General features: G+C 37.6%; 1 protein-coding gene across 6 annotated transcripts in view; it reads right to left on the bottom strand.

The window, feature by feature from the left end:
• The window catches only part of tln2b (talin 2b), a 102,352-nt gene that overhangs the window by 32,525 nt on the left and 44,871 nt on the right, over window positions 1-24,956 (bottom strand). For all 6 annotated transcript variants that reach the window (XM_028044138.1, XM_028044153.1, XM_028044161.1 and 3 more), the window contains exons 7-26: window positions 19,943-20,070; window positions 19,562-19,625; window positions 19,295-19,399; window positions 16,599-16,754; window positions 14,719-14,820; window positions 14,540-14,616; window positions 11,405-11,588; window positions 11,084-11,197; window positions 10,737-10,845; window positions 9,577-9,785; window positions 9,249-9,347; window positions 8,312-8,479; window positions 7,804-8,098; window positions 5,907-6,073; window positions 5,157-5,285; window positions 2,063-2,176; window positions 1,792-1,905; window positions 1,559-1,693; window positions 1,240-1,368; window positions 628-730 (exon numbers count right to left, since the gene is read on the bottom strand). In XM_028044138.1, coding sequence (XP_027899939.1) covers window positions 628-730; window positions 1,240-1,368; window positions 1,559-1,693; window positions 1,792-1,905; window positions 2,063-2,176; window positions 5,157-5,285; window positions 5,907-6,073; window positions 7,804-8,098; window positions 8,312-8,479; window positions 9,249-9,347; window positions 9,577-9,785; window positions 10,737-10,845; window positions 11,084-11,197; window positions 11,405-11,588; window positions 14,540-14,616; window positions 14,719-14,820; window positions 16,599-16,754; window positions 19,295-19,399; window positions 19,562-19,625; window positions 19,943-20,070 — 2,701 coding nt within the window. The remainder of the gene's footprint in view (window positions 1-627; window positions 731-1,239; window positions 1,369-1,558; window positions 1,694-1,791; window positions 1,906-2,062; window positions 2,177-5,156; window positions 5,286-5,906; window positions 6,074-7,803; window positions 8,099-8,311; window positions 8,480-9,248; window positions 9,348-9,576; window positions 9,786-10,736; window positions 10,846-11,083; window positions 11,198-11,404; window positions 11,589-14,539; window positions 14,617-14,718; window positions 14,821-16,598; window positions 16,755-19,294; window positions 19,400-19,561; window positions 19,626-19,942; window positions 20,071-24,956) is intronic.

The following is a 24,956-nucleotide window of genomic DNA, read 5'->3' as shown; positions in this document are numbered from 1 at the left end:
AGATGTGCAACTTGTCTTTTTTTATATTTTCTAAAACTGTTTTCAGCAGTCCTTGTGTTAAACAATACTTATTTTCCCTATTGACTGCAATTGTTGCAACATCCTATAAATCAGCTGGGAGTAGAAACATACTGTGACCAAAACTACGATAGCGAAATGCCCTCACTGTCTAAATTAATGAGGTTGTATAATAAATACGGCCTCCACATGGGAGGTGCTCTTAAATTATTACACATAGAGCTAAAACAGCAGCAAATTGCATCAAATTGCATTAACCAGCAGAGTGGAGCCATTTACTGATGAAATGTTAAATCCAGTAAAAAAAGAAAAGATTAATGAGCAGCGGGCAGCACCCTGAGCCACAGCATGAAGCAGTGCCTGGAAGCACTCGTTGTTGGAAAAGCTGTTCTCTACATGTCTTTAAACTCCACCTAGATTTAGGAAATCACATTTAACAGAAACAACAGCCAGGCAGATTACAAAAAAAAATATTGCTGAAAACAATAAAAATAATCATAACCCAGTTAGCCTTTTATTTTTGCTGTAGTTCGTCGGTTTGCTGGAGTAAAGTGGGAACGAGTAACTGCAGTAAATGTGAGCATCTTGTATTTGCTCAGAAGAGGTTACCTGTATAATGTTCATTGCCCTGAGCAGCACAGGTCAGCAGCTGGGCCATAGAGGAGCCCACAGCCTTTGATGTACTTCCCAAATCTTGAGCACACTTTTCCAGCTGCAAGAACAACACAGTGAATCATTAGTTCCACCTGCTTATGCATGACCAAAACATATATGTCAAAGATAAATACTCATGCATTAATGGAGGAAAATGAATGCGTAAACACTCTGACCAACAATGACAACGTATTACCATGGTTTAGATCGAAACATATTTATGTGTTAGAATGACCTAGACAATTGAGAATCTGTGTCAATACTAAAATACGTTCTTGCTCATACATACTCTCAATTCAATTCGACTCATATTGAGGAATTTTGCAAAAAATGGGGAAAACTTTCAGTCTCTAAATGTGCTAAATGTCTTAAATCTGTTTCACAAAGTTAACAAACTTTGTGAAACAGTAAAGCTGCAGTATCATGGTTTTACCTAGTTTGCCTCCTTATGGAGATCTTACTAGATTAGTCCAACAAAATATGCAGGAACATCCGCTTAGAGTCATTTTAATAAATTATTTCAGTAAGAACAAATTAATTTTGTAATGTATCTCACTATCTACTGACCGTTTCTCCTGGAAGAGGTTTTAACTGGCCATCAATCACAGACCTCTTTGCATCTTGGAGTTCACTCTTTAGTGTCTGCACTGTCTTGAGCGCTGAGTCAATCTCCAAAGGGCCACAGGCTTCATGGGCCTTCAGATAACACCCAAACAACAAAATGTCATTCAAACTCAATTATGCAGAACAGACAGAATCATATGCTATATGCTGCTGATATTACTAGATGAGATCAAAGGAGTGGAGTTTCATTAAAATACAAAAGCAAGCAAATATCCTGTGGCATTCAGATGTATCTTGTTATCTCATGCAGTGTTATGGATACCTTCTGCATGGCAGTCCGGAGCTCTGCCAGACAGGTTGCTAAATTCTTGGCACACTGGCCCAGTTGCATAGCAGCAGCCTGCTCAGCTACCGTTGGCACAGCTGACTTTGCCGACGCAACCATCTTGCTTCCAGGCTGACAGATAGTGACAGAAATATAAAAAATCCATTATTAAGATGTAAATAAAAGCAAAGGCTAGATGGTCACAGACAATTTAAAGGTCACATGCTTACCTGCAAAAAGCTTTGGCTGGCCATGATGAGGGCGAGCTGAGGGCCAAGCTCCTCAGGCTGGGCCTGGCTGCTCCTCATTCCTTGCACCAACTGGGGAATACTGTCTGCTACTGCCTGGAATGAAAAATATTCATTGTGCATTTTTATATGCTACACTAATGAGACTACAAGAGAAAAATGTTGCAAATCTAAGAAGGTCTCCGAAAGTAAACCAGCAAAATACATACATTGCATAAAAAGAAGATGCATTAGGAAGACTGCATGACAGTACCTTACAGCTGTGTACAAGCTGCTGGTGTGAAGCAGTATTTTTGTTGGAAGCGGCAGCATTTTGGGCAGCTGCTATGGTCTGAGTTGCAGCAGCCGCTGCCTGCTTAGCGGCGATCTGTTCATAGAACAAAAAAAAAAAAGAAACAAAACAATTTAGTCTACAGTAAAAAAAGGATCTTGGCAAAGAGGAGCACTCATGTATGCTCCATCTTGTGATATACTGCCGTGTTCTGGCTCAGGCTCAGATCTAATCAGGAGTTTCAGCCAGAATGTTGTAAGAAAGGAAAAAAAGAAGAAAAATTCCAACCCACTCTTTATGACATGAACTGATCACCACTAGTCTTTCTTAATTTGCCTAATGTCTATTCATATACTGTGGTGGGCAACATGTTTACATACACTCATCATCAGTGTGAATGCCATAGAAATTTTGAGCTTTTAATAGTGGTTTAAAGTGTTTCTTTTTCCTGGGCAAAAAACATAAAATTTCCTTTGAGAAGAGAAGAACTATATTCTTATATATCTCAGATTCATAGAGCAATATTTTAATACAAATGCTAGGACTTATTATCTTAGATCAATAAGTGACATTAACAATAAAAATATTAGCAACTGGAAATACATTTCATCCAGTAATGTGTCATATTTCACATTAGAACAGGATTTGCCAGAAAGCCTGCAATCTCATCTTTTTATGAAGTCTAATTTTTTGTGTCCTGCAATCAATCAGCTAGCTTCCACCCCTTTATATCAGCAACAAAAATATATATAAATACACACAATGTGTGTGTGTGTGTGTGCGTGTGTGTGTGTGTGTAGTGACCAAATCAGCGTTTAGTGACTGACTGATATTTGTCAGGCTAAAGTGAATATGACAAAAGTTGAAAAAGACTGCTGTTTTTTTTTAAAGTTGGTGATTTAAAAAAAAACCCACAAAAATTGTGTAAGAAAAACGTCCCACAAGGCCAGGTTTATTTATTTTACAGTTTTGTTGCTGCTGTTTTTGAACAGCAGGTGTCAATTAAACTGAAAGTTGCAACCTTGACATGATTATGTGAGTTATTTTACGGAGAAATTGATCGGAAGCGCTGTGAAAAAGGTTGCATGCACTTCTCTGGCTGCAGTGCATGCTCCCGACATAAGGGAAACAAAATTTCACACAAGACAGTACCAGTCTTGGACCGGCTAGTACTACCTCTGATGTATGGAATTCTGAGAACAGCCAGGCAGAGCAGCGCCTGATTTGCTAATGGAAAATAAATCGGTCCGGGGGGGGACCAGGACCGTACTGGCAAGATCTGCAGCAGTGAGTTCAATAATGAAGAAAGAGGATGACTTCCAAGTTCTTCATCTCTAACTCAAAACAAGAAAAAATTGGTTGAAAAATGGATACAACTGGATGTTCCAACAGCACAGTGAACCAAAATACACATCAAACTAGTTATGTAATAAACCAATCTGTCATTAATCATCTAGAATGGCCTCAGTAATTTTTCAGTTATTGAAAAATTATACATTATGTATTATGTCTGTGCCAGGAAAATATTTCAAATTAGCGATACCATATTTTAAAAGAACAGGGGTAAAAGATTAACTTAGAATTAAACCAGTAGCTGGTTAAGCACTGAAAAAGAAGAGTATTTTTTCTGCAGTTTGCTAAGAAACCTTTATCCTATCATTAGATGTGACAAAATGCATATATGTGAGCCTGTAGAACTTTGAACCTCTGTGGATGGGAGATTATAGCTAATTCTCTGTGGAGAATCCATAATAATTACAAACATGCACAGTGAATTATTAAAATTTAATTTAAGGTATTTGGTATATAATCATTCCAACCTAAAAACAAATGGCTGGAAGCCTGTTCTTCTGTTCTTACTATGATATTATGTCGATGATGAAGGAGAATGCAAACATGACCAGCTTTTAAAAGATTGTTGGTTGAAAGAGAAAAATCTTTTTGGGTGACTGAGGAGCCAAGAACAATAAAATATAACCGGTTTACAGAACACAATGTGTCATTACAAAAAGAACATTAGAGGTACTTGAGACAGCTTTGGTACAATGAATGACTCCAGTAATGGAAGATGGATGGTGAATGTTTGCTGGCTGAATTAAGATGGAAATAGCACTTCAAGCTAACAGTTGTGTGCTTAAATATTATTGTAGCAGTCAAATCAAAGTAGTTTTTATTTGCATTCTGTCAAATTACAACAATGTGAAAATATGTTAGATATGAATATGTTTCAAGAAATACTCATCAAATGCAGAGAAAACTATATTATTTGAACAGTTTGTTGATTAGTAGTTTTACCCAAACAATCTGCCACAACCAGCTGTTTGAGGACATTCATAAACTTGATGTGGCCCAAAATTAAAATAAGTTTGACACCACTGTCCTAAGTACCGTAATGACTCGAATGTGCGTTTATTTTATTTTGCTTAGCATTCTAGACATAATATCGAAATAAAAAACAATAGGCTACAAGTAAACAAAGATAAAACAAAGGCTACAAGTAAACATGTCTCCACAGCCACTGAGGCTTTCATTTTATCTTGACAGTACAAAACTGAGGGCTCCAGAGCTGCCTAAATGTTTCACAGATAATTGTTACAAGCACACTCGGAGATTAATAATATTCTCCTCAACTAGCTTACATGCAGCTGTGATGGAGGTGACCATTGGCACCATTACTGTGACCATCTGATGCAAGGAGTCAGGCTGAGATTCCTGTCTGATAGCAGGCTGATTCCAGCCCCTGGGTAATGAATAGTTTATGCGCCTGGGAAATTGAACATTGGGTGCTCCAGAGCAGAGGGGTGGTAGTCATTAGGAGGCAAACTGATATTGAGGGCTAAACACAGATCTTAATACAGATAGTTCCTTCAGTGCATTAGTAGGATTTACAGCTCTCCGTGGTGATAAAAAGACATAACACAGACAAATAAAAAAAAGTGACCTTACTCTGAGTTTTATATCAAAGAGGAAGAAAATATCAATGTGTCTTAATTACGAAGATGGATGATGAAGGTTTGATGACTGTATTACGGTGGATCAACTTGAAAAGGGGGGGGTGATAACAGTTCTGACTCACCTCCAGTCGATTGACTAGTTTTTTCTTTATGGCGTTTTGAGCTGCGGCATTAGTAGCAACCCGTAACCCCTCGGCTGCCTCCCTTAATCTCTGTTGCTGGTCCTCATTCTCTGGGTATGCGGCTGCCCCCTGAGGGCAAAAAACACCCCACAATTATGCATATTTCTGCAAATGCACATACTGTAATGATGCATGTTGTAGATCCAGAAAACAATATGAGCACCAGCACCTTTTGAATATTAAGTTTAACAACTCTGACTGCACTGCACGTGTTGTATGATAAATGCAAAGAAACATTTAACTTCATCTTCTTTCAGTTTCCAAGGAAACCGTCAGTGCAAGATCCTCACTTCCTCTTTGATAATGGCAGTGATGTGGTGATTAATGTGCCACAGATCAAAAACATATTAACGAGCTACACGCTGCTCTTCTCTTGCATGGGTATTTCACCCAGATAATATCCTTCTCGATGGCGCCAGAGGCTCATTAACAGACACTGATTCTGCATACTTTCATATTGGATGTAAAATCAGACAGTAGCTATTAACATAAAGAAGTGCAGACTTTCAGCAGTCGTGTTTTTAAGTTCTCTCAAAGCCAATTTATAACAATTTAAATAAAGAGTAGAAAAGATAATAATAATATTAACAACAACAATAATAATAATAATAATAATAATAATAATAATAATAATAAACTCATGTTAAATGTGTTATAATATGAGAAAACATTTAAGAACCAATCACTCACCTTTGCAGCCTCCACCATTCGAGCTGTGGCATCCGCCAGGAGTTTGGCTGCAGCAAGGAGTTTCTTGGAGTTGTCGACATCCACTTCTGCCTCTGCGTCTGACCTCATGGCATTGACTAAGTCCGAGGTAGCCTGGGCCAGCACGCGAGCCTGACGCACCATTTCACCTGTTCAGACCAAAAAACAAAGTCTGCATCAGTATTAATCTGTTGGAATGAGGTGTTAATATGTTAGATCTTTTAGGATCTAATTAGGATACAAAAAAAAAAAAAGATTTTCTGCGACAAAGGAATTTTCAAGGATTCCCAAAGCAAAAGCATTAATTTGTATCAATACAGCGATGGATTATTATTGCTGCATCTTCCAACATGCGCTAATTTACACTGATATCTGTATAAATAAAAACAGTACCCTGCACAGAAACATCCAAATAAGGAGATTCATGAGTCGCATTGAGATTTTTTTTTTTTAAACTTTAAAATTAACAATACAGATTTTTTTGTTTTTTTTTAAGATAATCAACCTGAACTTAGAGCAGCTCTTTCAAGCAAAATAAATGAGATTCCACCAGGGAATAAGATGTGAACCACAAAATGCTAAGCCTTAGGTAACTTTAGGTTAAAAATCAAAGGCTTTACCTAAATCCCATATATTGTAAAGAGAAAAGAAGATAATTATTCAGAATTATGTAAATCTAATTTGAACACAACGTCATAACCTATGTTTTTACAAACTTTGCCATGTCAATAAAATGATGAATGTTGATGAAAGCAGGTCATGTCTACAGAATTAGGTTGGTTGGTGAAATAGGAACATCAAATCAATTTTTGTGTGCATTAATGGAGATTATTGTGAGAGTTCTGTGCTTCTCACATTCTTGTCAAATGTGAGAAGCACAGAACTCTCACAAACAAATGAGATTAGGATCAAAAATAAATAATATGTATAAACAGAATAGTTGATAAATATTGGGGAACATTTTCTAATTAGTTTTAAACAGTTTTACATGTTTTGATATGTATAAATTGACATTGTAAAATAATATTTCAAAGTAATCAAAATAAAACAAATCTGAAATACATAAAAAATTTGACAAAAAACATAAGATTTATCCTTGTCATAAATGTGTATTTCATATCTCCAGGTTTTTAAAAATTTATTTACACCTAAAAATTTAATAATATTTTAAATGAAATTTTATTCTAGTCACAAAACGAGAAACCTCATTTTGCCTAATAGTTTTCATGTTCATATTTTTGTCACCTTTATGTCCTCGTGTGGCAGAATGTTTCTAATCCATCATCTGCTCCGGCAAAAATATAAATCTGTGGGATCTACGTAACACCTCCCCACATGTCTGTTATTAAAAGCAGCATTTCTGAAACTCCCACCTCATGCTCTAAATAACTCACCCAGTAAACCGCTGTAGATGTCTAGCTGCTCTACAATCAAAATATGATTGATTGTTGATGCCATACGATTGTATGGCATCAACCTGTCCTTTCAGCACTAAAATGCGTATCTCTTGTGTTTGGTGGGATTTTTAAGAGTTGATTTATTGACGAAAAACGCCTGGCCTTTCATACCAATGCCCAAGTCATGTGTTTCCTGTTGAATGCCAAAGACTCCCAGTTTCTGATTGAAACCAGACTCAGAACTTTGTAGTGGTTTAGGATGACATGGTAACTACAAGCCCTTGGGAATTTGACTCACTTTAAAAATACTTCAGTCTCTTGACTCAAATCAAAACATACAACCTGAGCTTTGAACATCCACTGAGGATTTTTTTTTTCCAGGATCATTTGCAGATATTGCTTTTCATACAACACAGTCAAAATATATTAACTCGAGCCAAATAGACTACTCTGTTTCCTTCAGCACGGCTGTAGCTACTAACCTGCATCGCCCATGGAAGTGAAAATATTTTCAGTCACATTCATAATTGTGTCTGTGGCTTGGTCGTAGCGTCCGATGGGCTCCCCGCAGCTGGCGTAGTGGCGGACGTGTTGGAGGAGGTCACTCAGGGCCTGGCTGACCACACCAGCTGCAGCTGCAACTTGTTTCAGCAACTCGCCGTCGCTGCTGGCCGAGCGGCAAGCTTTGACGCAGGTCTCCACCGATCGGTCCACCAGCTTCCCGGCCTCGACAAGCTGCTCCTGACAAACCGGCGAGCTGATGGTTGGGCTTACCACCTGCACCACACACAGAGGCTGGCAGAGCTCAGACAAATCAAGACATCCAACATTGATTTTACAATGAAGCAGGAAGCTACAGTTATTCTTCCATCATCCAGACAAGCACATTGTGGAAGCTTGCAAAGTAAGCATTTTTATTTTGTTTCAGACACAAATGATCTGTCTGCAAGTCTGCAAAGTGAATAAAAAAAAAAAAATCAAAGTGTTTACCTTGGTGCATGCAACCAGTTGGGAGGTAGACAGGGCACACTGAGTGGCAGCTGCAATCACTCGGTTCTGCAGTATGGTGTCCTCGGCCACCTGGGCCACATTCTTGGCCTTCAGGACTAACATAGCAGCTGCATTGGCCACCGCTTTGGCTAGATTCATCAGGGTGTCCTGCAACATATTAATCAGTGTCCTTCACAGGAACAGAGCACAGCTGTGTGCGTGTGACTGAAGGGAGCAGGAAAGTAAATGTTTGCAGTTCATTTTGTTCAACTGATGTAATGTGACTTGTGCATAAATAATGTACAAGAAGCAGCAAGACTAGACGCACAAAAGAAGAATGAGGCAAACTATCAGACTATCAAACTATAGCCTGTCAGTATTATTAAATAAAGGTGCACAGCTGAATTCAGGTCAGATGTATTGCAACTTGATGGACCCTGACTTGTGATTGGCTGAAATTGGCTGATTGTCTTTTCCTGATCAAAGAAAATACCATAGCTAAACAGTAACAGTTTGATTGAACATCATCACTTAAAGTTAGTTAGTTTCTCTATCATAAAGAGAAAGTCTTAATTTAACAGAAACCTGCTGGTCTAAGATTTTTGAAAATGGTCATTTGTTTTTGTTTAGATTTTTTTATATATCTAAGGAGACATTTAAACTGAGGAGCGTGTTGTAAGAACATGAATTTCTGTCAAATACACAAAGCATTACTAGGGACAGGCTAAATACTACAGGGTTTAAACACTGTATAATCTTTTTACTTTAAAAGCACTCCATCTGATGCTTTGTTTTAAAGTGGCAGGCCAACAATAAAGCCTGAGGTAATTACATAAGAGTGTATTGACATTTTTAAAGGGGGCCAGAGAATATGGGTGTGTGTGTCTTCCTGTTTGGCCGACACAGCCATGGAAACAGTGAGTGGGAGGCGTCCAACCTGGAACTTCTCATCAGTCTCGCCCTCCCCCATGTGACGGAGCAGATCCCCGCTGGCTTGTCCAATGCTTCCTGCTGCAGTCAGCACCGTCTGTCTCGGCTGCACAAGGGTGACATCAGCACATTCATTACACGTGGCTGGCCAGTTCCCACAGAAAACTATCTAAAACAGGATCAAACATCCCTCCCTGGCAAAAAAAAAAGCTTCCGACTTGCATCTTCTCTGGGAAATTGTTAAAATGAGCAGATCAGCATTTTGTGTATGTGTGAATTGTGTGGGATTGCAGATGGGATTCTCAAAGCTGCGCAGTAATCACTGGGTGCCTCACCTCGCCGGCAGCAGGCTCCACGGACCTGAGCAGATCTGACACTGCTCCTGCCAACATTCTGGCGGCACCCATGAGCTTGTGTCCGCTTCCCACTTCATCTTCCATCAGTGCTGCAAGAAGCTTCACGCCCCTGGACATTTCCGTGAGGTTGGAGGATATGGTAGTGATGGCGCAGCCGACTGCTGTGTAGTCGGTCTCTGTTGGCTCACCTGCAGCGGAGAGACGACCGTCAAACCAGCCAAAAATCAACCTGTGCCTTTGTTGTGCATCTTAATTTACTGCTGCAGCACTGACTCAGTTCACCACAGGGCAGCTCATGTGTCATTTGCTTTTACACACACATCAGTGTCATGATTAGAGCCTGTTTGAAATGGCTCAATGGAGATAAGGAACTAATAAGGGAAGTGGCTGTGAAGAAGAAAAACTTTGAATTCGATGGTGAGGGGACCTTAGGTGAAATCTAACAGATGGCAAGGTTAGATTAAAACTGGAAACTGGCATTGTACCAAAGAACACGGGGCAGCTGGGAGCGATGAGCTCCAGAGCAGATGTATTAAGATGTATTATTTAGCAGAAACAGAATACCAATAGAGGAAACTAAACCATTACCCAGTCACTGATCAAAACGGACCTAGGAAATGTTACGGCCCTAGGCTAGAGTTTTGCTGCAGGTGCCCTTGTGCTCCTCCTCTGTGCAGGTGTGGCTGATCTGTTCATTCAGAGCACAAAATACGTAGATCTTCCCATTTCCACCTTCGTCGTTGCCCTCGGAGTCCACTCTGCCTCCTGACGTGTGTGGTGCACTGCTGCCAGGCCTCAACTCCTCTCCTCACGCACATTTAATTTCGTCATTGTTTTTGCATCTCAGCACTTCCGTATACACGCATACCACACATGCAAGCAATTGGATTGTGCCTCTGCTACTGAAATTCACATTCCATTGTAGTTTTTGTTAAAAGATATGCTTTTTCTGCACCTTAAGCACAGCATGGTCTCCCAATTTTGTAATGACCCTGAGCCAGTCGTAACAAGAAACTTTCATTAATTCTTATCTCAAAAAATTTGCCCAGGTAGAATGGTATAATGTGACTATTTAAGAAAAAGTAAAAATAACTGAATGGAGCTCCTTTAAAGTGCTTAGTATTTTCCAGGGAACTCACCTGCTGTGAGATTGACCACAGAAGCTGTTCCAGCAGTGATGGCATCAACCTGAGAATGGATTTCATGTTTTGATTCATCCACTTTGTTCTGAACCCAGACCCTGGATGCCTTTTGGAGGAGGAACATAAGAGTCTTAGATATTCATCACAGTAGGAGATTTTTGATCATTTGTGATTCAAGCCCAAGGCTAGCAAAGAAAATATCATGAATGTTTACAGTCTGCTCTAATACCTAATGATTCTTAAAAATGGGCATAAAGTAAGAGAAGCGAAAATAAAGATCCACTCTGCATTTATCTATCCCAATGTGCACTTCAAAACTGTGAAATGAATATAGTGTAACTCACCAAGTCATGGCCCAGTGGAGGCAGATTATCTACTTGTCCCAGGTCGGCTTGCGCCTGCTGAACAGCCTTCATGCTGCTGTTAATGGTTCCCATTAGAGCCTGCTGGGCTAGACTCTGATAGAAGACACAAAACACAGACAAAGCATATTTTGTGAAATGAAATCAGGGCTTTCTGTGCATCTTCCAGTAAAGAGCTGCTGATTCATTGTCTAAATAGTCAAATCACATCAAACCTGGAAAATTGTTTGCATCTTCCAAATGATGTTTTGTTTCTTCAGGACTTAAAGAACAAAGGATGTAAAGGTGTGTTATCCTACTCACTAGTGGAGGCATGTGTCCTCTGTGCATCTGTCCTGTGGTGATTTGCTGCTGGGCAGAAGGCATTGTACCTACACTGTAGTTATCAGGGCCACCAATGGAGCCAGAGCGTATAATACCAGGAAGAGCCACTGACCCATGCTCCACACGACCAACCCTATTATACTGCTGTTGCAAAATTGTGGACCTAAAAATAAATTTAGAAAAAAATAGGTTAGTGACATAGTTTTTCAGTGTGAAGTTGATTTAAAAGGTAGACACAGGCAGAAGTTATAAGTGGAAACAAAGGTAGCAATTATCCATTGTTGGTGTTTTTTTTAATGTATTTAATCTTTGGTCCAAACTGTTGTTGTCATAATGTTTGGGACTTTGGTTTTGTGTTTTTGCTTTGTATTATGATTTGTCAAGTTTTGTTTTTCACATTTACCTCATTCCTTAGTTTATGATCCCTTGTGCTTTTGTTCTGTAACTTAGTATTTCTTATATTCTGGTCCCCTTCCTTTTGTATTATGCTTGCCTGAGTGAAATTGTTTATTTTCACCTGCCTGCGTCCTCCATGCATTTGAGTCCTGCTCTTCACCATTTCATGATAATTTTAGCTAAATAATCAACATCTCTTGGGGATGCACTATGGACCACAGCAATGTACTTTATATAGCTAAAGAAAAAAGAAAGGAGTTGAATATTTTGAAATCATAATGTTGTTTCCACCACCATCATCTTTCAAAGTATGGTTAGTGTATGTGGGGTAATGTTAGTTTCCCTTGTCCAATATTGTTTTGCATATAAGTCAGAAAGTTCTATCTTGGTCTCAACCAAACAGAGCGCCTTCATCCACAAGTTTGCTGTGTCATTTTTATGGCTGGTGCTAAAATGCAACTGACATTTTTGAACAAAGACTTTGATTCGGCAAATGGCGAAGTGGTCTCATTTTTAAGGTGAAATGGGGCCTGAAACTGGTGCACTTCTCTTTCCACACAAAGGTTGTGATATATAGAAAACAAACTTGGTGGGAGAATTTGTAGTCCCCCGTACAAACTCTGACCTGCTGCATCCATCACCCAGAATTGGCACTGCTAGAAGATTTTGCAATAGGGAGAGTCAGGAAGGAAATCCAAACTATTCGGGCGTTATGTATTGATGCATTCTGCCGCTATATCCTGCAGGGGATAAACGCTTTCCTCTCAGCTGCTGGCTCCTATCCCCCTTTCCAAGCTCCTAGAGTGCAAAGGAGGTGGGCTACCGCTCACAAATTTTATTTGTCACACCACTACTGTGAATACCAAATATGAGATTTTTCCAATTCTCCACTTGACTCACATAGATTTCTCTCATGTGAAATTGTGTTTTCTTCCTCTTTTAACTGACCTGTCAACCATGTCAGTTGTTTATTTTTTTTCTTTCTTACAATGCTGTTTGTTCACTGTTTTCTAACAAACCCTCACAGGACAGGTGACTTCGAAAGACAATTAGTTGCACTACATTTTATTAATGGGATTCAAAATGAAATGGGTTAGAAACAAATACACCACCACGTGGATCTTTTTTCCTTCCACTTCACATTAATAAAATATTTTATGTTTGTCCATTACATAAAATCCCAATAAAATACATTAAATATTGTAGTTGTGTGTAAGGTGGAAAATGTAAAGGGAAATAAATACTTAAGCAGTCAATGGTGTTCAATCAAATGAATATGTTAATGTTTTTGATAATAACATCCCAGAGATTGATTTAGACCAGAAAACATACAAAATGATAATTAGTGCACAACAATGGTCACGCACCAACAATCATTCTCACAATGAGTAGGCCTCGACAGAGAGAGTACTGCAGAAAAACGGGTTTTCATGTCCAACTCAGCAGATGCTCCCGACTCCATTGGTTAATTACAGCTTGTTTCGAAATGCATCAATTATGTTTTTGCAATGGAAACTTCAACATGAGTCAGCTGGTGCATGCACATGGGGAAATATGACAGCATATTTTATCAGAGAGTAGTTTCAACAGGAGCCATGTGAATTTCCACTGATAATACATTTTTCAATCTCCACTTCTCATTCACACTCCAGTTCTGTAGGAGACCATAAACCCAAATGTAGAGATAAATTGTCTCACGATTGCAGTGAAGCTTTTTCCTGCCTCCTCTCTACACCATCCTTGTGCGTCTGACCCCGAAATCAATCTTACTAAACATGGATGTCTTCATTGTTTATGCTTCTATGCCTCCCGACAGGAGGAGAGAAGACTGCAGGGAGATGAGACTTTTCATAATATAGATAAGACCAAGATATATATTCATCCATTACTCATAAAAATGTGGTACCATTTAGCATCTCTTTTTAAACCAGCTAGGAACACAAAATGATTTTACAGAAATGTGAATATTTCTCACTCAACGTTCAAGCTTGGAAAAAAGCACATCCTAAATAAATAACGTTTGTCTCAAGAATCCATTTATATGTAGCATCCTAATTATCTCCTCAAGTAGAAGAGACTGAACGATGAAAGAAAAGGTGAGCAGGAAAAATTTCTTTTTCTATTCTACTTTTTCATTAGTGTGTAGGAGTTCTGAAAGTAAAATGAGAAGAAACAGAGTCTAAATACAGAATAAAACATGCTTTTATTTCAGTGGCTCAACTACAGTTAGGATCATACTCTTGGTTTTGTAAAACACCAAGATGAGATGATCTTTATAAATCAATGTTGCCATAACTGTTTATTAGACTTATTAACACTATTTATTTACTTTAACAATTTGTGGCTGGGTTAGTGCAAGTGGACCAGACACTAACAGTGGGAATGACTGGTTTAATAAACTAGTATTAATAACATAATTTATGTTTTATTTCTTAACTTACAAATGATGCAGCTTATTTTGTCCATTATGCAATACTTAAATGGTCTTAATCTGACAGACTTTCTACTAACAAATTGAAAAAAACACATTTCATAAAACTATCTTGAAATCCATAGGGTTGTGTTTGTGTTTAAGTCTGACATATCTCTCTTTCTATAACTATAAATACACAGGCAATTAAGCAGCAAGACACAAATGCATCAAGACTCACCACAATGCAGTATGTTTGTAAATAAGAATGGTCAGTATCTACAGGGATTAGTACAACCAGTACTTACTTCTTTGGGGAAACAGATTCCTCCAACATTGTGGATTCCTCGTCCCCCTCAAGGCCAAATCGGTCCTTACTCTGCTTCTGCATTGAAAAGACAGAACAGCAAGCACGTTTGAAGAGACTCTTGGAATGCACAGAAACATTGCAGTAATTTAAATAAGGCTTCCTTTTTTATGCTCTTACCTTTTTAAGGATGATGTCAATGTATCCTGCAATAAGCTGGGATATCTGTTCACCTTCTGTTGTCTGGACAGAGTAGTAACTTTCCTGATATTCTCCAAAATCCTTTTTAAAACAAGAGAAACAGTGTTATTATGCTACAGTGTATTGTCATCTGTCTTAATGCAAAATAATTTAGCTTCAACTGGAGGAAGGAAGTGTGCAAATGTGTTCAGATTAAAAAAATGCATCACTAAGGGTTAGGGTCTGAATAAATTTGGCAGTACTTTCATCATTTCCGACTCTCAAGGAAAAAGACTGGCTTCTGTAGAACATCCTATTTCTCCAAAGAGTTGATTTCATGTGAGATGTAGTGGATCTGAAAAGTTCTTACTTCAAAGCACTCAGTAGAAACACAAGAGTTAGTATTTTTATTTTAAATGAATGCTGGCAAACATACCTTAGAAGTTCTTTTTTTGTTGTTTTTTTAATTTGCATTTTCTATTAATCTTTCAATGAACTAAGCCCATCCAGCAGTGGAGGAAAACAACTATAAGATTTAAAAGAAAACCATTTTTTAGATATATAATTCATCTAAATTCTGCTCATTCTCCCCCTTTAGCTTATTGTTAACTCCAACATAATAGCTGTCTAGCATTGTGAAAATGTTACATTTTAATATATCTTATAGCATATAATGCAATACCACTATGCATTTGAATGTATGCATAAAACAGAGAGAATGAGAAATAGAGAAGTAAATTTCTAATGGGGTCGGTAATATGGAGTTCACATCAGACATTGGTAATCATTCAATTATTTTAACATATCTAGATGACCTTATAAATGTGTGTAAAAATAGATTATGTATTGAACACACATGAAGTTTATTCAATACAAAAAATTTGTTACTGACACCTTCAGCTGGGATTTTGGGTATGCGCTGCTCAAGGTTCCTGATAATTCTTCTTGGCGCATTCAGAGGTTTAAATGATATTGTTTAAGACTGTACCCCTTTGCATGAGATTTTTTGTGTTTTAGAGTCTGCATCATTCCCCTGCAGTCATTCCATCATTGTCTGTCATCTGATTGACTTTCTCTAACTGAACATTACATTTAGAGCAGTACAGAGAGCTCACCCCACCCTGATGTCATCAGGCTGTGATAATGAAAGAGTGGTGAACATGAGAATAGTGTTTTAAAGGAGTATACCATCGACTGCTGGCAGATGCCTACATCAACATTACCAATATGCACTAAGATGGGGAAGTTTATATTTAGCTTAACAGGATAAATGTTCTAAGCTGGCAAAATGAGAACATTTAATTTTAAATTGCATTATTTTGACATTTATTGACTTGCTTCTAAAAAGCCATGTCATCATAATAGTTTCATAGTCATAAACATTGGATTTGGACATAGTTTAGCAATTGCAGGATCATCATCTGCAGTGCATAACGTTATTGTAGCTCAATCACATTATAACTAAGACCTTTTCAACATTCTTGGTTTGACTGATGTATGTTTGCAAAAAGGTCAGAATTATGAGTGTTTTTAATGCTATACTCACCATAGTATGCTTCTTGAGCAATACTTTGGTAATGAGAAACCTTTTCAAAGGCCATTATGTAGGACTGAAGCAGCTGACATAATTAGCACTGCACTTATTCCCTGTATCTTTTCATTTTCTTTCACATAATTCCCAATCAAATTTGCCTGATTGTGTTTGTTCACCTAGATTACATGAGTTGTTACAGACATGTGATGTAAATTCCACACCAACAGGCTATTCTAAGTATATTTACAGAGAAAAGCATTGGCATTTCTTTTTATTTCCCCACTGTTTAAGATTAGGAGCGGTCTGAAAATAGTGCTGAGGACTTGCACAGTCAGTCCCACTGTACCAAAGTAAAACTCTTCGGGGAGGCTGCCCATCTCTTGACTGTTGTCAGGGGCCATTCCTGTACCACATCCTTCGTCTTCTCATCCACTCGCATCACTGACTCTTTGGTTATCCCCAGCAGCCTTGGGACCAGCTTATTTTTACCCTTCATCTTTTCCTGTCAAAAGGAAAACATCAGTCAAAAAAGAGAAAAAAAACCCAACTCAGCTAGACACCTACACAGATGATTCATGCAAGATAAAAATGCAAAAATACTGGTGCCATTCAGCTGCTGCTGCTGTAATACAGATGTTGGATCTGTTTCTCTGAGCTTCAAATGGTTGAAGTGGGGGAGGGAAGCTGCGAAGTGACCCGAACTGCTCTGGCTTGTTTAACTGCTGCTTTATTGAACAGGGTCTCCAAAGGTTTAAGTCACTGTCAGCACAGCAGCATGGAGCCTCCACCAGCTCTGCTGCCCACTGAAAATCTATCACAACTCACTTCAAACACTGAACGTAAACTTAGCTGCCCTTCAGAGGTGGAGAAGATGAAAAAATTAGCAGTGTGGTGGAGATGCAAAGGTCATATTTATTTATATATATGCTGTATATATATAGAAAGAGGGAAACATTCGTTTCGCTTTATCACAGGGTCAGAACTTTAGACAATAGCACAAACCCAGAACACATCTTATTTGGAGGGCCCTTAAACCCAAGGGCAGATAACATTATACTAGTGTCCTTTCCATATTTATGCAAGCGTTGATTGTTTCAGGTTCCATTATTTAAACATCATAATTTTCAAGGCTTCATTCAAACAGTTCCTTTCTAATTTAAAGTGGAAAAATGATTTATTGTGTCATTTAGATTAACATGCCTGAGCAAGAAAATGCAATTAAGGCATTACAGCATACACACCAGCACACATGACTGCAGCAAACCTACATTTAGCACACATAACTGAATGAGTGCAATTACTTTCGGGAACTGTAATTTTTTTTCCTCTTTGTGTTTGTGTGTTTACAATACAAAGCTTTTGGCCTCTGAAAAACTGCAGTGATTAAAGACTCACAGATGAGAAATGGCGGGTTCCAGAAAAACACTCCAACAATGCCAGGCCTGCGCTTTTCTTTTTGCAAACATCAACAGCTGAGTGCAGCGAGAGTAAATTATTTAGCAGAGTCTTGAAATCTCCATCACTACCTCTTCCCTTTGAACACAGGCAGCGCTTGTGCATACACGTTTCCATCACAGCATACAGACAAATTGCTTGAACCCAGCCGTGAGCTTTAACCATCAAGCTAAAAATGTAATTTATTATCCATCAAAACTATGCTCCTTCTGGCTTTGCCCCCTTTATTTCACAAATATGTGACAAAATGGGAGTGCTGTCAGAAAACACTCGTTTGCTTGCAAACTTTATTCTGTTCATTTGCTGTGTTTCCATTCCACTTCCACTATAAAACTAGAGCAGAACAGAACAGCTATTGTTACAAGCTTCTACTCATAAGCCTTCTATTTGACGTAATAAATAGAAGGCTTATTCTATTTGCCAGCTTGCCTCCATACCTGTTTAAGCACACAGGCTATCACAGAGAGTATCTAATACTTCATAATCATAGCGGACGGTTGCTGCAATAGTGACATTACATGCCTACGCTTAACTGGCACTGGTCAATTACAATAACATGACAACTCTGGCATTATCTACTGTATATATTTGGTCTGGATTACAATGAACGATGTAATCCCACCTGTTAAACTTAATCTTTAACAAGATTATTTATTATGCTAATTAAAAGTAAACACCTGAAACACAAACAGAATGCATGGCAAAAACCTATTGACAAAGAAAAAGTAAAAGTATTCAACCCAAAACCGTATGTGGTCAATCACATAGGGTTTTATGTGATTGATCAGCACAAAGCAATGCACAGTTGTGAAGTGGAAGAAAACTAATTTTCTTTTTTTCCTCCTTATATAATATATCAAGTATAATAAATATATTTTGTGGTATGTCCATACCAGCGTTGCATCTCTAGAGATTGAACACTTTGCCTGTGGTTTATAAAAGTACTTCAGCTTAGTCATTTTGAATTGAGAGTGTCTGTGAACATCAGCTTTCAGTTCTTGCCACAAATTTAGGCTGGACTGTGATTGGACAATTGCAACACATGATTATGCCTTTGTTTACAGGATTGCCCTGTGTTTACCTCCTTCTGTCTCCTTTTTACCTATGACTAGATTCCCTTTCCTTCCTAAGGAAAATCCAAAGGTCAAAAAAGCTATGTTTTGGTCTTAGCTAAATCCAACCAGCAAATAGGAACTCTTATGGATTTCTTTCAACAGTAACTTTCTTCTTGTCATTCTTCCACAAGGCCAAAATGTGGAAGTGCTTGATTAGTAATTTTCCCGTAGACAGATTTTTCCACCGGAGTTATAAATCTCTCTTTCTTGGTCTTCACATGAAATCTCAATAGAGAAAAATCCATTGATATTTGTGATTTTAACATGAAAAAATGTGGCCAAGGTGTAGTTGTATGACTACTTTTGCAAGATACTTTCATCCACTGCGGCAAAGCACAGTAATGATTAAAAACAGTAATAAATATATCTTGAGCTACAAAATAATTTGAAAAATGCAAAGTATGAGTGAAAATAATTTTTTGCACATATTTAAAACTTTCATGGATTGATTTCGCAATATTTTAGCTCTTACCTTGACGAGGAAGAAGGACACTCCATATGTTGGCAGAGACCTGGCAAGCTTCACATACTTCACTTTGCCTTCGATTTCTGACATTTCTCCACAGTTTTTATGTTCCTGGAAGAAAACAACAGTTACGACATTGCAAAACAGTTTTTAAATGCTGTGGTCTACATTTTATGTGAGTAGTTTCTTGATTGACAAAATAGCTGGAATTTCTGAGGAGTTCTGAAGACAATATATTTCAGAAATGCAACACTTATGACACTCAACACATACTTGGAATATTTTCTTCTCAGACCCTCGTTGCTTGATGTACTCTTTAGGGAGGAACTCTTTCAGGCTGGAAAGATAAATTGAATGTTTGCATAGTTACTCAGTTAGCAGGCAGCCAGTTCCCTTCCTTTTAACATACCTTCAAATATGAGGTCATTCTTTGTATCTATGTTTCAGAAAACAGTTGTAAGAGCTGACATCAGCCGTGAGCTTTCCACTGCAGGAAATCCCTGCGGTAAGAGTGTGTACTGAAGGAGACGATAACTACCATACAGCTCTGAGCTGAACATAAAAAAATAAATAAATAAACACTAACATTGTTTTTTTTCTTCTTCTTTTCCTGAATGGTGGCTTAAACTAATCTTTTAAATGAGAAAATCTTACTCCAGGAATCCAGGCTTGTGTTTGTGCTCCACGTGGGGTCCAAACTGGATCTGAGCCTGTATCCCTGCAAACTCACAGGCTTTGTCAAAGGAAACAGGGTGGGATCCATTCAATATATCATCCCTAGCCTGGAGGAGACACAAGGACAGAGAGGGATTAGATGAGACACACATCTCATGAAAAAAATAAAAAAATACTAAAAAAGCATCAGTACCATCCTAAATTCATTCAACAGAACTCTAAAAGAAGCCCCTCTATGAATGACTTAGAGGCAATCTGGTCTGAAGATTGTGCAATTGTGAGATTCTCCACCTGTATCTATCACTTTCCATGAAAACAAACAGCCAGGGCAAAGAGAGAATTAGTCAATGAAGCAGTCAAGAGGCCCTTGGCTGCTTCTTTGAGGAGTTGTGGAGATACACAGCTCCAGGAGGGCTGCTGAACAGAAAATGCACACCACACTTTTCAGATTTTTTATCTGTAAAATATATTTCAAAGGGGTGCATCATATTTCATCCACTTCACAATTATACAATACGTTGTGTAGGTGTACAATGTAAAATCAGACCACAATCTGTGGAAAATTGTATTTTCACTTACATTATGATGAGAAATGCACATGGTGCTATACTGTATTGTCTTTCTATAGAACAGTCGGTCCCCAATTAAATTCCAAAGAAAATTAATTAATTAAGAAATTTTCTTCCTGGCTAGCAAAGGAGGCATGTCTCAAAGCCACACTCTTTACAATATCTTCCAAATTTGATGGGGAGAGAAAAGCCTTTGTTGACACGTTTCAAATGTTTCCCCTGTGCGTTGGTTTCTCCAGGGGGCAGTCAGCTCTCCTTCACTCTCCCTTTCTTGTTCACTGCTGCAAATTTAATGGCCTCAAAAGCTGAGAGGCCATGCTGACAGTGAGGGAGACTCTATCTATGCTTTTAGCATTGGCATGTCAGTGCACAGCGTGGACTCAGCTCATTCTTACGTCCTGTTGCATCAATAAAAGCCTAAGCAGCAGCTTACTGCTGTAATGAGGACAACAATGTCCTCTCCTCACAATCATGTCCTTCGCGAGTGCAATTCACTGTGAAGCACATAAGCTCTTGGCAAACATAAGAAGATGTGCTAAAATTAGTCCTTTCGCACTGATATGCACTGATCACTAGAAGGGGTTACACAAATTAAGAGGCTAGGAATAATAGGAGACACTCATTTTGCAGCAAGTATGACTTGCAGACAGAGTACAAACTGCTTTGAAAATTATTTAGCAAATAAAACAAAAAACATTGGGAAAAATATGTGAAGAGAAAAAAACAAAGCTTCTAAAATGTATTCATACATCTCAAAATTTTTGCATTTTTTAACTCATTGTGTATTTGTACTTCCCCATATTTTTAGGTATTCTAAAAAGATTTTATGTTATGAATGAAAGCAAATAAACTGTTTTTATTTTCATAACTACAAATAATAAATTTACTGCCCTTGACTATGACACCACTAAATTAGTAATGCACACCACAAATTTGGGGCAGGGTGTTGCTAGGTTCAACTCCCAGTTGGACAAAGACCCTAAACATGCAGCTACAGGCATATTCTATATTCATGTTAGAACAAAGCATGTTCCTGTGTTAGAATGGCCAAGGCTAAATTCAGATATAAAACCAGTTGAGAATCTGTGGGACTGAAGAAAAAAAAAAAAAAAAAACAGATTTTGACAAATCCTTTCTATCCAATCAGGCTGAGATTAACCTATTTTTTTCAAAAACAACAGGCAAAAATGGTCAGTCTCTAGATGTGCAAAGCTGGTAGAGGCACACCCCAGAGCATTTGTAGATGAAACTGCAGTAAAAGGGGCTACATTTTGACTCAGGGGAGCTGAATGCAAATACACATCACACGTTTCAGATTTTTATTTTTAATACATGTTTTATACTATCATTTTCCTTCCATTTCACAGTAATGAACTTTTCATATTGGTCTATCACGTTTTCTTTCTTTTTTTTAAAATGAGTCCAGGTTTTTGAAGCTAAAATATTGATGGTAAAAAATAGGTAACTAATGTGATTCAGAAAAAAAAAATAGATGAAGGATGCCTTTAAGTATAAATTACAGTTAGAGTCTCTGTATTTTTTAGAAAAAAATATTACTAAACCGCACAGGAACAGTTAGATAAATGTGATATAAATATTGATATTTTCAATTTCTAAAAATAATACTTATACAAGAAGTAAAAACTGATGTAGGCTGATTAGTATGCATTCTGGGCTGTGATTATGAGGAGGTTAATTAAAACTTATGCTGTGATATGTGTTCATTTAGTATGATGATTAAAAGCTAGAAAATTAAACTTGGCTTGATTAGTTATTGAGGTTGGAGGAGTGAAAGTAGCCGCAGAGCAGGTTCACTAGATGTAGGTTGTGTTTCACAGCAGGTGATAAAAATACTTGCTGAGATGTGTCAGAACGTATACAGTCACAATGAATACCTGTGAAAATATTAACGCAAATAGCTGAAAGCTACAACAAATGTTTATTGTACTCAAAAGAATTTTGATACCTTAAAATTATCCAGGTTAATACGAAGGTTTGCAATGACAAGGCAAGGCAGTAAGGACAGAATCTTAAAACATTTTCACCAAGCTGCATGATTAGGAGTGAAGCATAAGACATCAGGATCCGTGACACACACAGTCTGCCTAAGGCGCCAGCACTGAGGTCAACCAGCACACCACGACCAAGCAGAGCAAAGACTGAAATACTTTTACAAAAATAAATGATTGCAAAGAGAAGAATATGTCAAATGAATCACATGACGGTTGATGGCATTATTAGTAATATGTTGATCCTATTGTCTTCTCTTACTTTGCTGAAATATTTTCAAAGAATCAAATATGCTTAGAAAATGGTAAAAACGTGTTGAATAATTGAACTTTGTTAGATTACAGATCTGTGGATGATATTGCAACACTAAAGACTGTTCTGCTAAAAAATGAAAATGAGAAAATAGGAACACTTATCTGTCTTGATTTCTGGACAGTTCAATTCATTATAATGTAGCTCATTTCAATTTTATTTATATTCCACTGAATCATGAAACACATCCTCCCAGGACACTTTCAATGGCAAACAGATCCGTCTTCCAACAGATTGAGACCTCTTTGTTCAAAATTCAGTTCAAATTAATCAAGTTATTGCTAAATCAATCCAGTCACATTCAGATTGAACTGCATACATCCCTCCACATGTATTGTAGAATCAAAGTCAGTTGGTCATATAATCTTTGGTAAGGAAACCCTATCAGTTGCTTTAGGTGTCAGTTTACAGTACAAAGGTTTTCTCTGATCTTGAAATTTAAAAATAATGGGAGTTTACAAGAAGCAAAATGTTAATTTAAGTTGGATTTAAAACTATGAAACCCCAAGATTATGATCAAGTAGATATTTGAATATCAGAAGAGGAGCTGCAATTTGTGAGTAAAACATTTAACACCATAAAGACTTGCAAAAGTGGCTATTCCAGAGTGCGTCCCCTACATATTTCCAAAACACATTTTACTTCTCCATCTCTGGTTTTTAACCGACATTTTCAATGTATTTCACCACCATGTTATAAAAAAAAATTACTTGTGCTGCTTTAACACCTCTTATCTTTGAAAGCAAGAAGATTGGTGGAATAATAAATGTAAGTAATTAGTATCTACTGCTTTGCTAGATCTGTAGTTGATGCTATCTTAAGTCCCTGCAGGCTTCGCTGACACACCTTTAAAGAATACATGCCACAGCATTATTTACTGGCTGCAGATTTGCTTTCATTACAATCTTTAGAGCCCAAAGTATTGCAGTAATGTAGAGTCTCAGCCCCCTAGTGAATAGTTTGCATGACTTCATCTGTGTTGCTAAATATGATACTGCGTAAGTACAACAAAATGTGCATATGAGCCAACAGTGTTCTGGTAATATTCAAAAGCAATGGGATAATATTTTTGAGATGATGTGAACGTAAGGAGGAAAAGGTTTCATTAATACCTCTTTTGCTGAAGATGGATTTTAATTTTATTTGTAACACTTTGCTGCCTCTTTTACCTTGTCTCTATAAGTTATTTTAATGTTTCTCTGAATTTTTGTTTTGTACCAAAGCCTGAATACAGAAACTCTCTCAAAACTTTATTTTGACTGTTAAGTCAGTTGAATCATAAATATGATTCACTGGACAAATGTTTGGCTTCTTGGCAAAAATAACAAAAAGAGTGTTTTGAGGAGTCAATATAATTTTTTGAACTATGAAAGATTGTAGCAATTGTCAGACGGTGGTGACATCATCATACTATGGTTAAAAACTGGGTTCATGTCAGAAGAATGCTGATGAAAGTTGTTGAAAACCCAGAAAGAATTCTGACAAAACCTTGTTGATTGCTGTAAATAATGTATGGCTGAGGTGTAGCTTGAGAAGAGACCTTTTACCAAATAGTAATTAGTTACATTTTTATACTAACCTTGTATTTTAACCTTGTATGCACCAGAAAGAAATAGATTATGTCAGTGTCAAGTAGGTGACCATATGAACACAGCCCCAATGACTCTAATATTCTCAAATCAAGAAATACTTGTATTAAATATTATGCAGAGAGAGGTAAGAGCATCAAAAACTTATAAAAACAGCTCACATTGTTTTTGCTCCTTTCAGACAAAAACATCCAGCATCAATTCTCACACCACCTACTCCAACATGAGTCATATTGACTAACTGACCAATCCGCAAGTGTCTAATATGTAATTATAATAGGACATTAAGAAGATAACAGGAAGGGTGAGAAAGGAACAGTCAGTTCAGGTGCTCATTTGTCACTTACTGTTTGCCATGGAACATGCTGGATTTGGATGAATCTGATCAACTTTCTCAGAGGAATACAAGGACGGTTTTGTTATAGTTAATAAAGTTAAACACGCTAACCGTGTTAGCTGTCAATCTAATTTAATATGTCAACAATGTCATCATTTTTATTTGCTTGAGAAAAA

Source organism: Xiphophorus couchianus, chromosome 2 (assembly GCF_001444195.1).
Source record: "Xiphophorus couchianus chromosome 2, X_couchianus-1.0, whole genome shotgun sequence".
Classification (NCBI taxonomy): domain Eukaryota; kingdom Metazoa; phylum Chordata; class Actinopteri; order Cyprinodontiformes; family Poeciliidae; genus Xiphophorus; species Xiphophorus couchianus.
This window is presented reverse-complemented; position numbering and strand designations above follow the sequence as displayed.